We start from the raw sequence: 16,945 nt of genomic DNA on the forward strand, positions 1-16,945 counted from the left end.
TAGATTACAGGCTTCGCTTGTCATGTGACAGACAGTTCTAAGGGAGTCTGAGAGATGTTTTTTTCAGTGTAAGAGAAACACTGACCTATTTTCCCCACTGTGTAACCATTGATATAAAAGAAGCAGGATCACTTTTTAATCAATGTAAAAATAAAAAAGAACCAGAGGAAGTGATTTAAACAATTATATTAAAAATGTGTGATGCATCTGTAAGTACCACTCATTTACAAGGGACTTTTGCCCTCAACATTTATATGCATTATTTAAAAAAAACCTGCATATTAATTTCTCATTTTGTATAGATACTGTGTGTATAGATCAACCATTCCCCCCGCCCTCCACATATTACAGCTGTTTGCCCTTAAAGAAGGGTGAATATTCTTTAATGTAGAATCTTTGTGAGGTTACTAAAGACGATTTTTATTGTTAAATAGAATGTGAATTAAGACTGGTAAGGATTTTTTTACCTGTTTTGGAAACCACAACTCCATTAACTATACACAAATGTTACCTCTATAGCACAAGCAAAACACTTGGTTGTCAACCCTAAGATAGAAAGAGTAATTTACCATTAACTGTACGGATAGCCTTTTGATACTTGACAGAGATATCTCAATATTAATGGTCTCTTATTTTGTATTTTGTTCTGTATTTTTTTCAGTACTTTTTAATTGTAGTATTTTACCTAGATGTGGAAATATTACAATTAAAATACTGTTAATTAAGACTTAATCCTATAAAAGGGAGATCATCAGATTGCTGTTAAAATGGAAAGGGCTGATCGTGGTGAGCAGGCATTTATATCGAGCTGGTCACAGTGAAGGGGTCTCCTGTTCTACATAAAATAAGTAGCATAATCAAAACAGGAAGGCATAATGTACACTTAAGATACCAAAATTAAATTAAATGACACCAGTCCAGTGTTTCCAGAGAATTCTGCCCACCTTGACATGTGATATCTAAAATCTGCTGTCAGATTATAGATTAGGGTTGCAGCAATACAAGATTTTTCACATCACGATACAAGCTGAACAGAAAATGACAATATGTTGATATTATGATATAATGATCATCTGGATCTAGAACTGAAATATGATCTTTTAGATTATTTTAAAGAAAGGGGCAACTGTATTAATGTCAGCAATAACAGTATAGAATATAATTTCAAGATATTATTTGATATTATTTGTTTATTTAGCAGACGCCTTTATCCAAGGCAACTTACAGAGACTAGGGTGTGTGAACTATGCATCAGCTGCAGAGTCACTTACAACTACGTCTCACCCAAAAGACGGAGCACAAAGAGGTTAAGTGACTTGCTCAGGGTCACACAGTGAGTCAGTGGCTGAGGTTGGATTTGAACCGGGGACCTCCTGGTTACAAGCCCTTTTCTTTTTTGTAACATCAGGCAGGAAAACAGTTGCTGTTTACTTTTATTCTTCTATGTTTTTGTTGGCACAGTCGTCGTACAGTTTAAACATATAACATATTATTATTATTATTATTATTATTATTATTATTATTATTATTATTATTATTATTAATAATTATTTCTTAGCAGAAGCCCTTATCCAGGGCGACTTACAATTGTTACAAGATATCACATTATACATTATTTCACATTAATACAACATTTAGCGAAAATATAAATATAGTAAATATGAACTGGAGAGGAGGGCTATAGTGGAAAATTATTACCCTGAGGGAAGACTGTTGTTATATAATGCCCGAAGCCACAGACTGAGGGCTGAACCCTGGATAGTAAATATGACTTTATATATTTTATTTAAATATAGCTAATACAGCATAAGTAAATACATAAATAACATAAATACATTTTTTTTGAAGTTCATAATGCATAGTTATCAAAGTTTTTTTTTCTGTTAAGTCACAGAATCGCTATTTTCACATTTAGCCATTTCCTCTTGTGAGGAGTGCAGGGAAAAAGGGCATTCCTTTGAAAGGGGGCGGCACTGACAGTGTTGTGAACCAATCACATGATAGAGGGAAACTATTGTCCGGTGGTCTAAGGATGTTAGGGCAATAGTTCAATGTATTTTTGCTCCTATGATGAAGTTTTAACTAATCACAGGGCAGAATTTCCAACCACTGATTCATTCATATATATATATACATGGATGAAAGCCATATTTGCATGGTACCCATGTATTATAAAAAATAATAGATGTGCCTCTTCAGTGAGTTACAGGAAAACAATCCCATCTTGGGTCTCTGTGACAGTTTATAAATTACTCGACCTTCAGTCTTGTAATTTATGATGTCACTGAAACCCTGGAAGAAATGATTTTCCTGTAACTCACTGAAGCCCATCTATATATATATATATATATATATATATATATATATATATATATATATATATAGTCCAGACTGTAAACAGACTACAATGCTAAATACACTTTAATGTCTGTGAATGATGTTGAATTAAGAAAGAAAAAGAGAACATTGCCTGCAATCAGGAGTCCAGCTCAGTTCTACTGACACAAGATAAAACACAGCTTTGTACACACTTCATTTTTTTAAAGGCGACGTTTTATGCATAATTTTGAACTGTGTAAGTTTATGGGACCGCTTTCTATTAGTTATCTAATACACCCCTTGGTGTGTAGCATATAGATTAAGAAAAAAAAAATCTAAAACCCAAATAAATGTGCAAACACTCAGTCATTTTTTCCCTTTAAACAGGCACCTCTCTTATATTACTATAAAACGTATTAATTTAAAAATTGGAAAAGTGCTTGACTGGGTTTGTAATAATATTATTTCATGAGAAACGTAAAGCTGGTAAAACTGAGCATTACAACTGTATTTTTATTCTTATCATAATATTGTGATCATTTATTTGACAAACAGTAGTAATAATAACAATTTCTGTATTGTGATATAACGGTATAACTGGTGTTTCGCTGCAAGCCTAACCTGGCTGTAGAAACATTCTCAGGGTAACAGACCCTGCAATTGATCTGCATACACACACAAGAGGAATTGTAAGCTGGAGATAAAGAAAATGTTCCAACTATTTAGATATTCATTTGTGGGGTTATGTGGAGAGGGGAAGGTGGACGTTTAGTGCTAAACCAACTGACAATGCCTTATAACATGCATGGATTATTGTCTATTACAGCACCTAAATATGTTAAAAACAGGAGTCAGACTGTTTCTATGGCAAATTGGAATGTATGTGGGTGCTTGTACAGAGGCATAAACAAATACATTTTTTGTCATTTGGAAAAATGTGGGTGAGGTTGTGTGTGTGTGTGCTAAAAATGTACACAGGCCATTACACACTTGAGAATATTTACATAGTAAAACTTGTTGAAGTCATAGTAAGACAGGTTGTACTTTATGGCCTACTTAAGTGACCTAACACAAGTGAATTCATTGATTGCTTTGCTGGAAGTGTCTATTCGTGCTCTGCTGTGAACTCACTTCAGGTTTTGCTCTGACAGAAGTGCAGTGACTTGCACCTGTCAAATCCTGAAGCAGACCTCATCATTTCCTGCCACAATGTCCTTGCCATAAGGACAGTCTGCCGACTTGGAGACACAGATTCAAGTGACGTCAAACTAATATTTTTAGAACCGGTTTCTTTAGGTGCATTTAAATGGGGTCTGGCTAGAACTGGAAACAACAGCAAATGTTCTCTGATGTGTTGTGTGGAGGACATTGGGACTGTTGTATGCAGGTGTGTCTGTGTTTTCTGCTGACTTATGAAAGCATTGTTGTATTTGTGATAACTGGATTAATAAATAAATGTGTTTCCTTTATTTTGACTCCTACAAAAACTAAACTAATAGACTAAATACAAATGCTAGCTCACATCTTCTCTTTTCACATTGTAAATGCTCTGCCTAAAGGCACAGGAACTTTGCTTAAACAACTGATACAGTACTGTTTTATAACCGGATAACTCATCATCATCGTTAAACTTAAATACAATTGGTTTATTCAATCTTTTCAAATGTCATGGCGAGAGTGTCTTGAAGCATACTGACTGGTCTATTAAATCTTTACAGAACTGCCGTCATATCATTGCCTCGTTTTGTATTCTGATTTCCATGAGTGCACTTCATCGTTACAAAATGGCATGTAAACAAACGCTGAAATGCGCTACTGTTTCTCTTGTTACAAAAAGTTGGAAATTGTTTGAGCTCCTTAAAAAAACCTGAATCAGACACAAGTCGTCGAGCAATTTGCTGTTTTACGGTGAGTTGCTTCATCTTTCTGTTAAATAATTGTGTGCATGTTTTGAATATTGCTCCTGTACAGGTATTCAAAATTAATCTAGAGCTGCTGCTGCATTTTTTTTACGTGTGTAGGGGTGCTGTGTTAATTTAGTTTGACAGTTAGTTTGTCTGTTACTTTATTATTATAGTTTATTAACATACACTCGCCTTTGTTTTTCTCTTACTTCTATTAATTTCATATATTGATGCATGTGCGCAAGTAATAAATATCTATTTATTGGTTGATTCATATCGTGTCTGGTGGTCACCTCTGTTTAAAGAACACTTTGGCTTAGAGAACACTTCGCTTGCTTCCCGAGGAGTGTTCTCTTCATTGGAGACTATTGTATTACTAAGGTTTGTGCTCCCCAATATACTGTATATATATATATATATATATATATATATATATATATACACACACACACACCGTATTCCTTCAAATTTGAGACACACTTTTTAAACCATTTTTTTCTTCTCAAAAATATCCTGTGTTTTAAATTCGAGTACAGTATATTGAACCAACAAAAGACATAAATACCCAAGTACACAAACAGCAACACGACTGACTTCCGAGAAAATACGAAAAAAGATGTCACTGCCCGAGTACACAAGCTGCAACTGAAAAAAAAAAAAAAAATGAAGTTTACTGTTTAGAAGCATTTCAAGACAAACTTTCCCTGGCAAAAAAAAAATGTATGATTTTTTTTTTTTTCTATTTTAGTGTTGTAGTGTTGTCTAGTTTGCTATTTACCATTTGTGAAACTATTAAAACATGAAGATTGACAAATATGTTTATAATGATAGAAATTAAATGTTTATATATGAGATTATCTGTACAATATTTTATTATTATTTTTAAATAAAATAAATCTGATAGCAATGTGTTTTCGTATTAATTCATTCATATATTTATTTTTCAGTGAGAGTAGTGCAGGGAAAGAATGTTGCCCCGACCCCCCCCAAAAAAAACCAACGTTATGAAACCAGGATCACCCTGCTGCAGCAGTGTTCCAGTTAGCCATCATGGGACAAGATGTTAGATGAGGAAAAATAGCTCTAAAGTGTTGTACACTGTTTAGAAAAAATAAGTACGGTATACAGGGGCACTCCACTTATAACGGATCCTGTTAGAACAGAGTTCCATATACAATGTATTGAGGAGGCATGTCCCTGCCAAACAGCATGGGTTTTAATGGGGAATTACTCTGGTTAAAACGGGCTAGTTTATAACGTATACTGTTTAATATGTAGTTTTCCTGTTCCATAGGCATGTCTTTTGCATTTAATACTTGCAGTTTAATATATACAGTACCGTTTTTTTTGTTAGGTACAGTTTTCCTGTTCGACAGGTAGATATTTTGTGCAAAGAAGGTACATCCGGGACAGTAAATGACAGTCAAGGTGGCATTTGTGACATCGGGCAGGAAAAACAATTGCTGTTTAATTTTATTCTATGTTTTTGTTGGCACAGCCAGTACAGTTTAAAACATATAACATATACAATTTTAATTACTGTGATAGAGAGAGAGAAAGGATCGATGCTGTAAATCTCCCTCCCGATTAGAAAGGGCGCTGTGTAAGGGGGAAGGTAAGCTGCCTCCTAGATCTACCACCTCGGTGGTAGGTGGAAACCGGAAGGTGACCATACTAGGAGGGGCGTGTAGCTGCGAGTACTCAGGACGATTCCATTGCAGTCAGCTGTGGGGCAGCCCTCTAGTGGAGAAACCATGGTGACGTGCTGACTGCAGGGAGGAGTTTGCTCGGTACAAAGGGGAAGCAGCTACGTCAAAACCTCCTCTTGCGCTGAGAAACTAGAGCGACCGGCCGGAGCTGGTGTTTGTGTGTTCTATTTTGTATTACGTGTTTGTTTGTGTTTATCGTTAGAGGAGCAGGAGGACGGGAGGCTGTAGCCACGTAGCCAGCACTTACCCCAGAGCACGCCCTCACCACAGAGCACAACACAGCACAGCACACGCACCACGATCCACCGAGGAGAAGAGCACAGTTTCGTGCACGGAGGATTGTGGTTTAAGGAGTGTCTTTTGTTTACTTTTTGAGTCGGGACTTGTTGTTGTTTTACCCCAATATCATCGCTGATAGCGGGGTATATTATTATTTTTCATTTGGATTATTTTATGATATTTTTGTTAATTATTAAAAAGGATTATTCTTTGGGAGACACCAGTCTGGACATTCCACATCTTTTGCACTGCACCATTCATCCTGTCACAATTACATTTAGCGAAAATATAAATTCGCAAAATGTTACTACTTATTATATTGTACAGCCCACAGGGCATGTTTTAAAAAAACTCCTGTTCTTTGGCAGTTAATCTTTCTTGTATTGTTTATATTTAAGGTACTTATGTTCTCAGTTACAGACAGCATTTCTAATTGTGTTTACTATGTACTTTGTTTATAAAGTACTGATTTCCATTGTCCCTTGGAGTCCGTTATAAGTGATGTGCATCTGTATAATAGAAATAAACAAAAGAAAAACATATTTTGTCTTTGCAGAATGTGATGGAGCCTTCTGTAAATATTGCATTCATGTTGGCAGAAAAACAGTACAAAATGCAGAGAAACTTGACAGGTTATACACAAGTCCTTTAAAAATCTGGGGTTCAGCAGTTACAAAACTGAAAGAACGTCAAGAAAAATCAGAATTCCACAAAGCAGCAGTAATAGTTGGCAATGATTCCGTATCTGTGATGTAACAAATGAAAACACCTGTACATCAGCTTATAGAGAAAGAGGGGGAAAAAAACAGGCAGAAGCTATTTTTATATTTGAATAACTCCCAAGTATTGCTTATATGTACTTGCAAATGTGTTCCAAACTGCACTAAACGGAACATTTCCTTAAAGTATATTATACGTTTGTTGAGGTGAGGTCGGGTCACAGAGAACCTTTTGTGTATCTTGAAGAATTTAGTGAACCAATCAAGATACAAGGCTAGATCAGTCCCTGTTAATCACTAATTGATTGATTGTGTTCACTGTTAAATAAAAGTTATATTCTACTTTTTTGTGTGTGTTTTGTGCGATTGTATGTTATTTATGTTTTTCTTTTTCTTAAGCTTGTTATGAGTTGTGGGAATAAAAAGTAATTCCAAAATGAATGGCTTATATATACTATTTTAATATTTAATTAAGATTTGTATATATAAATGGCAAACATGGACTGCCCTTTGAGTCCCATATCAGAAAATGATTGTCCCTGAGGGAGGGCAAAAGTTAAGTGAGGCAGGAGCTTTGCTGGCAGCTGAGGGTGGCAGGAAGAAAAATGACAGTCAGGACGTGATTGGGAGGGAAATAAATATTGAAAATGGTGTTAGGAAGCAAAACGGTTTAAAAAATGTTTCGAAGTATCGGAAAGGTTTTGATTTATTCAGATTTTTGTTATCATGTTATTTACTTCAGCGGGAGGTGTGCCTGCTGCCTACACACTCGGGCGTGATTGGGAGGGAAAGAAACGTTGATAATGCCGGTAGGAACGGAAACATTGTAAATAAAAAAGAAGAATGTAATTGTATGTAAAAATAATGTGATATCTTGTAACAATTGTAAGTCGCCCTGGATAAGGGTGTCTGCTAAGAAATAATTAATAATAATAATAATAATAATAATAATAATAATAATAATAATAATAATAATAATAATAATGTGGTACGCGTACCAAAACATGACCTGTATAAGTTTTTCAAGTCTTTTAATGCATGTGCCAGTTTATTATTATGTACCAGTTCTTTTTTTATTTTATTTTTTTTTCAATATATACACTGATAGCGGTATAGCCTACATACAAATAAAGAACGTGTTGAATAGGCTAGTGATGTATGCTTACTTTAAATATATACATTTCAGAACCATTAGTTGTGTTCATAAGTTGCTGTAGACCTTAACGTTGTATTTAAACAATATGTAGATTTAAGCTTGTGGAATCTACATTATTTTCAGATTTTTACATGTGATTGTGTTCCCTCATTTAAACACAGGTATAGAATATACAATAATTGTATTAAATGAGGTGTATATGCATGCTGCCTGTGTGTACTGTATACCAAGGACTCAACACTGGATATGTTATGTTAGCTATAGCTAGATAATAAAGTGGATAACATAGTGTTTGTAGCATACCTATTCACTCTGTATAGGAATGTTACCATGTAAATGTAAGCAATGTGTATGTACAGTTGACCTTGGCCCTAATGGTATAAGAGTGTCATTTACTGAAACAAAGTGCCATACGTTTTTCATCAGGGAAGTCTAGTGGGTGTATTTCCTGACCCCTCACTTGAGATTATGTCATAAACGTGACTGAGGCGAGTCATCGAAATTTGACACCAAATCAAATTACACTCCTTCTTGACCTTTTCAGGATCCTTCACTTTATGAGGCCTAATCAACATGCTGACTGCCCATTGAACTTCACTGCATTCCAAAATACCAAAACACAAGCCTATTACACTTAAAATACACATCTCTTATGATAATAATTTAAAAACATATATTGACACCTTTTAAAATGAGATCTCCAGCCATACAATGCTCTAATTAAGGGTACATTGATTGCTGTGACTGACAACTGCACAAATCACTGAGAACAAGACAAACTGTAGATCACCTACAAAATTGTATGTTTACAATTTTTGCTCATCAATCAAAGTCACGTAAATGTGCTGAATTGGGCCAAACAGTACATCGTACCCCATTCAGATGGACATTTATCACTTCACCGGCATTTAAAATATTTAATAGTATGTGAGCACGGGGTTGCACAAATTGGTTCATGTGATGGGATTCAGGTGAATAATTAATTAGTAATTGAATCCCGGGACAACAGTATATATAGATGCACGTTTTACTCACTCGGGGTTGTGTGTTCGGTGAGTGGAGAACGGGTGTGGAGAGGAGAGAATTTAAAAAACTAAACTAAGTAAAGTAAATATAAGTTTGTTTCTGACTGTGTTTGTTTGTCTATTCGTCCACTGGCTGTTTACTGTTTTGTCGTTTTGTTCGTCTATTTATTTTGGCCCAAAGTGCTGTGTTCTGTTTTGTTCAACCTTTTATTTTTGTTTGTTTATTCTGAGCGCCGCAGCGTCTCAGTTTCAACCCGAGTACTGCCTGTCTGTGTGTGTTTCTTTCTGGCCTGACATCACCCCTACAGCCAGCCTGTTCACAGGGAGCCTGCCGAGAACGTTCTGGAGATTGGTTTAGGAGACAGTGTGATGATGTCATCACGTTCAATAATGCCCAATACTTGCAATATAGACCGCTTTTTCGGGAAATATTGATTTCTAATAGACGGCCATGTGACCTTCTTTTGACCAACGAAACACTTGGATAAAAATCCAAGGTTTCATAAATATATCTACAGTTGAGTGTGTTGCCTATTTATAAAAAAAAAATCAGTTATACATTATTTCTTATTTATTTCAATATTTCAACTGTTCCAACATTTTGGAGGCAGCTCAACAATTTAAACAAGTTTATTCACGTCCCTGAGGTCTAATGCAACAGGCTGCTGGTGCTTGTCAGCAGCTGCACCTTCTGTAAAAGCTTACCCAGCTTCACAGCAAACAGCCAGCACAACACACTGAAGTGGCAGAAAAAGAAGGAAGACACATACAGTACTGTACAGAGTACTTAACCAATGCAAGTAACAAACTGATATCCATTTCACATAAAGTGTAAATTGCCTTACCCAACAGTATGTTGAAATGCATAATAAAAGGCTTGCAAATATTTGTGGCTTTACAGTATATAAAGTCATTGTGGCAGAGACAGGGTTAATGTCTCTGTCAGCAACCACAGTTGTGGCCACACGCCAGTTAGTGCAGATTGGTGCTAATTGGGGAGTGGCCACCTGCATAAAAGCAGGCAGAAATTCTGTGTCTGAGAGAGAGGAGTTGGTGAGGTTTTTTTTAAGTCTGTTCTTTTCTGTGAGTAGTGAAGGCGAATGCCCAACCTACGAACCGTGTTTTGTTTGAACATTTTGTTTTGGTCCTTGGGAGACTTTTTTTGTTTGTTTTTTATTTTTTGTTTTTCGGGTTTTTTTTATTATTTTTTTTTTTTATTAATGGACTGAGGTCGGGACGTCTGCCTCACCTGCATTGGCACGTATCACCCGGCCACCCCCCATATCACAGGAGGAGGAATTGCCAGAGATGGACCTCTCTGCCTTCCAAGCCACCTGGGATGGTGGTTTGGACGCCCCCCTTGCTGGCTTGGAGGACCAAGGTGGGTGCCTGACCTGTGGAGAGTTCGGGCATTATGCGGTGTGCTGCCCTCTTCAGGGTGAAGAGGAGCTGCCGATAGCCCGGAAGAGTAGGAAGGGGAGGAGCGGCCAGTCCTGGAGAAAAGCCAGTAAAGGAGGGCCAGAGGGGGAGCTGTTACCAGCCCGAGGGCCAGAGAGGGAGTTGTTACCGTCCCGAGTGACCCAGGGAGAGCCACACCAGTCTCCAGTGATCGAGTGAGATCCGCACCAGTCTCCATTGACCGAGGGAGAGCTGCTCCAGTCCAGTGGCTGAAGGAGAGCCGCACCAGTCTCCAGTGACCGAGGGAGAGCCACACAAGTCTCCAGAGCTAGAGGCAGCCTATCTGCTGCTCCCGCCTCCAGCTCCCCAGTAATGTTGTTGAAGCTGACATCCTGGGATCCTTCAAGAAGCTGCTTGATGAGATTCTGGGATCAATAAGCTACTAACAACCAAACGAGCAAGATGGGCTGAATGGCCTCCTCTCATTTGTAAACTTTATGTTCTTATGTTCTTAAGCCCCGCTGTCTCCAACGCGAGAGGGAGAATCTCTGTTGTCTCCAGAGCTAGAGAGAAATGCCCCATTGTCTCCAGTGCAACAGGAAGAAGCGTCGCAAGCTGTGGAATCTACAGGACAACAGCCGGGCAAACCTCAGCAGGCAATGCACTTGCTGCTGAGGGGAGCCCGGCGAAAGCCAGTTGCACGTCCATGTCTGCTGTGCCCAGTGCAGCCACCATGTCCGGAGTACCAGAGCCGTCACTACGTCTGGAGTGCCCAGAGCTGTCGTCTCCCGAGGGTCCACTCCAGCTGTCGCCTCCCGAGGGTCTTGTCCTTACTCACCACACGTTTGAAGGAAGCAGCCTTTCCAGTGCCAGGATTGCCCCAGCTGGAGGAGCCAACCGGTGCGCTGTCAGCATGGCCGCTGACAGCATTGCTGCTTGACAGCATTGCCGCTTGTCAGCATTGCAGCAGCTTGGCCACTGCAAACATTGCTGCCCCTGGGTCCCGTGATGCTTCTACTCATGGCCCAGGACTATGGGCAAGACTTTTTGAACTTTAAAGGGGGAGGTGGCCATGGAAGCAATGTGTGCTACATACATGAGGAGAGGTGTGTGGCAAGGTTAATGTCTCTGCCAGTAACCACAGGTAGACCACGTGCCAGTTAGTGTAGATTGGTGGTAATTGGGGAGTGGCCACCTGCATAAAAGCAGGCAGAAATTCTGTGTCTGGGAGATTGGTGAGTTTTTTTAATCTGTTTTGTTGCTGTGTTATATATTTTCTGTGAGTAGTGAAGGCGAATGCTCAGCCTGCGAACCGTGTTTTGTTTGAACATTTTGTTTTGGCCCTTGCACCCTTTTGTTTGGTGTTATTTTGTTTATTAAAGTAAACTGCAGCTCTCTTGCCTCTGAGTCTCTTTCTTGCTGAGACCCTGCTAGTCATATTTACTATCCAACCTTACTTGTCATTATTTTGACTGACACTTCCCCAATCCCCGCCCCCCCGTTAACAGGTGAAGTCAGGATCAGAACGCAGTCAGCGCAGAGCACAAGCAAACTATATGCTGTACTAATAATTTTACAGTATCTGTGGTTTTAAAACTTCACAAAAAAAATGCCTGCATATTAGTAGAAATATACAGTGTGTATAAAGAAAAACACAAAAGCTTCGGTTTTGTCATTTCAGGTTTGCAGTTAACATTTCTCCCGTGGGGATTTATAGTGGACATTTTTATTGCCTGTGTGCAGTACCTTACCTTGGTGAACTATCAATGATAACACATAGGCAGCTTACATCAGTAGAATACACAAAGTGTCTGGCTTTCCAAATGTATTGGGGGCTATTTATTGTACCCATATAGCACTGTCACCACCCCAGGATATAGAGCATATCTTCCATAATAGGAAGCATCACCACTCCATTAATGTACAAATGGTGTGATGCGAAACTTAGTATTCTTGATGCGGTCGCTAGCTATCCTGGCGCAGCACATGACTCGTACATCCTCAGACAGTCCGGGATATATGAAGATTGCGAGGTCATGTGTATGTGGAGCTGGATGTGTTTAACAGGACGCTGATAGGAAGCATGGACACTTTGCTAACATTGTTAATGCTTGTCACCGGTGGTGCTGGTTATGGGATCAAACCCTGGCTGTTATACACTGCTGTCAGACCCCAGAATGCAGGCTGAGATTCGATACAATACAGCACACATGGCTACATGCTCTGTTACTGAGCGTACATTTGGAGTGTTAAAAATTTGATTCAGATTATAGATAGATTTAGATAGATCTGGTGGTTTGTTACAGTATAGCCCTGGGAAAGTGTGTACACTCTTTGTTGCATGCTGCATTCTGCATAACAGCTGTCAACAATGCACTAGCAGGAGCACTTACCCCAAAGCTGTCATGTCATGTGCAACACTTTCGGCAATGTTACTATATTTATATAGTCACTATGTGCGTGTGATATTTAAGTAGGCTATGCTTAAAATAGCTTTAAAATATAGGCTACAAAAGAAACTGTAAAGGTCCATAAATGAATGTACACAGAGTGTGAGTTGAGGTGCAGTCATAAATACAAGCAATCACACGACTTTTAATTGGCTGAGCGAGTGCTTTGCTGTCTTTTGATTTAATATTACAAAATAAATCAGAGGGAGATTACGTTGAACAAACAAATATTTATGTTACAGTGTTAAACATAAATGTTCCATTAACAATTACTTTCTCTGCTTTGGCGCTGTGATTTGGGGCAAGACCCCTGCCCTCCTCTTATGGAGTGCATTTATTTTGTCCTTAATGTTTCATTGAAGTTAATGTTCTCACTGATTCAGCACCAAAAAGCCTTTCATAATTCCCCAATATATTTAGCTTCTGGTCTGTAAACTTTAGATTCCTCACTCAGTCCTCCTTGGCTGCTGTCATTACCATTTCTTTTGAGCGCCCTTATATATATATATATACACACTATAATACAGTGTGTGTGAACCTCATGTATAATTCCACGCATTGTGACAACTTGCAAATTAATCATTTAGCTCGCTTTATTTGTGCATATAATTAGAGTAGTAAATAGAGCTACCACTGGTTCATTTTTGCTCGCGGTGTGGCTTCCCCCTGCCACATGGTAATTCTGGTCATTTACCACAGTTTAGTGAATGAGGCCCTTCAGAGTTAAATAATGAACAGCAATGACCTAAAAACCATGTATACTTTGCTAGATGAAGCTCATAGAGACGAGATTGGTGGCACACTCAAAAATCTCTTCTTTCAGACATGACCGCAATCGCTGCAACACCTGATGAAGACACACTATGGGTCGGAAAGCGTTGTGTTTGTTTTTTGTTTTGTTTCAATAAATAATAAAACGTTTTTAAAACAAAATGTAAAAGGAATCTGATGGATATAATTATTAGCGGTCAAGTCTGAAAGAAGAGATTTTTGAGTGTGCGACCAACCTTGTCTCTAGAGCATCATCGAGTAAAGTATACATGTTTAAATGTCATTGCTGTTCACTATGGTTGTTATATGTTATATGGTTGTTTTAATCCATGCCATATTTGATGACAAATTAGAAAGTGTTAGCCAAACAGGCAAAAAAGCATTACATTTATTGAGCCTAACTTGTCCAGAATATATACAATATATATATTTGTGAGTCCCTGAAGTTTCCAGGTGGTTGGGCTGTTATTTTTAACAATGCATCTAAGCCTTGGTGTCTGGAAAGTAATTACATTTGAAGCCTACGTGAAGTCAGCTCCTCCATTTTGAAATGTTTATTTTATTATATTTGAGTACAGGAAAGCTATCTGTTTTGTCTCCTTTATTCTAAAGGACGGATAGAGCTGAGGTGCAGTAAACTGATTCCCGTGTGAATCATCCCCTTGTTTTGGTTCTGCAGCTCTTGGCAGCAGTTCATAAGACAGCACTATAATAACAATGTGTTTGTATTGCAGACAATTCAAAACTGTTGAGCTAAGTCGCTGCTGAAGTTGGCTGTTTAGCACAGCTATCACTCCAGCCTAAGTCATAGGTAAATGGTATCTTCATAATGCAATGCTTATCACTTGTTTAGTGCCATGCATAGGTTATATTTTATGGTGATTTCGGAAAAGTAAAGATTAACAAGTAGTTTTAATTTTTTTTTGTCACAAGCTATCATTTTATTTTTTTTATAAATAATGCTGAACACAGTGGTAGTCGCCTTTATGTTGTAAGTTTAAAGCTAGGCAAGGTGCATAAAGAATGCCTAAGTCTGCTTAAACACAGGCAAATAAGATTACATAATAACTCAATCAATAGTGTGGTGGTGAAATAAAATGTAAGGGTTGAAGAAGAAAAAGGTTCAGTACCAACAAGTGAAACCATAGTAGTGATCTTGAGAAGCTGAGGGCTGTCAGCTGAGGCCCATGCTGGGTGTGAATCTGTGCCAGAAATATGTGCGGTCAGTATGTTCTAGGCAGGAGGGAACAGCACACATGACTTGAGTTTAGATATGAGTTGACTCAGTATACTTTTGACCTATGCAGGTTTTATAATGAGATATGTAATTTGCATCTAGTGCATTGAATCAGCTACTATCTATATTTTTAAAATTGACACTATACATAATGTCCTGCTATGAACTTGAACCGTGAATACATTTTAAAATATATTTGTATTTGTATTCTAACTTTATTCCGTTTTTCACCTGAACAATATATTTTTATGTATTTCATTATGCTTATACAAACACACAGAAAGTATTTATTTATTTATTTATCTCTCATTGTTTATTAATACAATGACAGATTAGTATATGTCGCATGTTTTTTTTAGTACTGTGCATTTACCTCAAGGAGTCTTGGCCAGAAAAAGACAACAACAGGAGCAAAACCCACCAAATTTAAAGTCCAAATGCAACAGATCCCTGCTTTGAGAACCATCAGCCAATCTTCATTGTACAGGATAATAAAGTACTGTAAACCACTGAAAGAAGCCAAAAGCTTTTCATTGTTTTTATACTGTGTAGAAAAAAGGTGCCACTGCAATGCATTACAAACAGGTTTCATTTGAGATTTTATACAAAATGTCATCCTGTACTGTAGGATTACATGTTCTGATGTTTCTTTTTCTGAAATTTGAATTGTGTTGTTCACAATGTATGTAGTTATGTGCAGACATCCCTGTACAATATACTGGTGGTAAAATTGCTCTGGGGAAAATTAATGCACATGTAGTACAGTAGCTGTGGTCATCGCTCGTAACAAGTTTATCCACAGCTGTATAACAAAACCTCTTGGGCACAGAGTCAATGTCACTTAAGATGAGTGCCGTGCTGTAGGTTGTCAAGGGGCTCAATTGGATTGAGATATAGAGATGGGCTTGCTGGGGTTACATGACATTGGACCTGAATATTTCATGGCATATAAAGTTCTGCATTTATTATTTATTTTCTGAAAGGGTCAGGTGTGACAACACCCTATCCTTCAATCCAGAGGAGTCAGGAAATATTTTATAGAACATAGGGATTTCCTACATCAGCCTAATATAAATGTCCACAATGACATTTATAATGTTTCTATTCCCGTGCATATGAAATCTGTTTGATTCATATCACTGCAAAGCACAGAAGAACTGTCAATGTATCTCTCATGATCTACTGTATATAGTATATTGAATACTGTATATCCTGGTGCTGAATTGATTAGTAAATGTAACAAAATGCTCTTTTCATGTATGACCTGCTCTTTCTCTTGCATCAAATTTGATGTCCTGGGAAACCAAATGACACACTTTATTATGAGGTCAATTGGTTACAGTCTTTGTTCCGTATACAAAGTAACCCCCTGTCCTGCACTGAAAAGCATCATTTGGGGAGCAGGCCAGTGGGTTGCTTTGCCAACAAGAAATTGTAGTCACAAGCCTCGTTATAAGATTAAGATTTAAATATTTGAAAAATAATGCCACTACAGATTACCTGGGTGATTGTGAAATTCTCATTTTATAGTGACACTAATTGCCTGAAATGACATTAAGTTGGCAGGGGGGATCACAGCTAGTGAGGGAATTTTAAAAACTTGTTGTTGTACTTAACAATACCTTTTGGAATCTGTCAAATGGAAATCAACAGGAAATGTGTTCCCTGTACATTGCCAAGGCTGTTTAAAAAGAAGAAAATAAACCTGTGGGGGATATTGCTACTGCAGTGGGTGGTGCTGGGGTTGCACTTGTCTCACATGTACAGTAACTGTGTCTTGTTTCAGCTGTTCGAAACGACAGGAACAAAAAGAAGAAAGAGACGGCGAAGCCAGAGTGCCCGGAGAGCTGTGAACTGACAGCCGAGTTAGAGAGCCTCATTGAGAAGATTCGTAAGGCTCATCAGGAAACATTCCCTTCCCTCTGCCAGCTGGGTAAATACACCACAGTAAGTACAAATGCCTGCGGGGATCAGTGTC

General features: G+C 38.0%; 1 protein-coding gene across 1 annotated transcript in view; it reads left to right on the forward strand.

The window, feature by feature from the left end:
• LOC117394672 (retinoic acid receptor beta-like) overlaps positions 1 to 16,945 on the forward strand; it is an 85,286-nt gene that overhangs the window by 50,265 nt on the left and 18,076 nt on the right. Inside the window, exon 4 of the mRNA XM_033993094.3 lies at positions 16,754 to 16,914. Within this exon, the coding sequence (XP_033848985.1) occupies positions 16,754 to 16,914 (161 nt within the window). The remainder of the gene's footprint in view (positions 1 to 16,753; positions 16,915 to 16,945) is intronic.

This window comes from Acipenser ruthenus, chromosome 3, assembly GCF_902713425.1.
Source record: "Acipenser ruthenus chromosome 3, fAciRut3.2 maternal haplotype, whole genome shotgun sequence".
Classification (NCBI taxonomy): Eukaryota; Metazoa; Chordata; class Actinopteri; order Acipenseriformes; family Acipenseridae; genus Acipenser; species Acipenser ruthenus.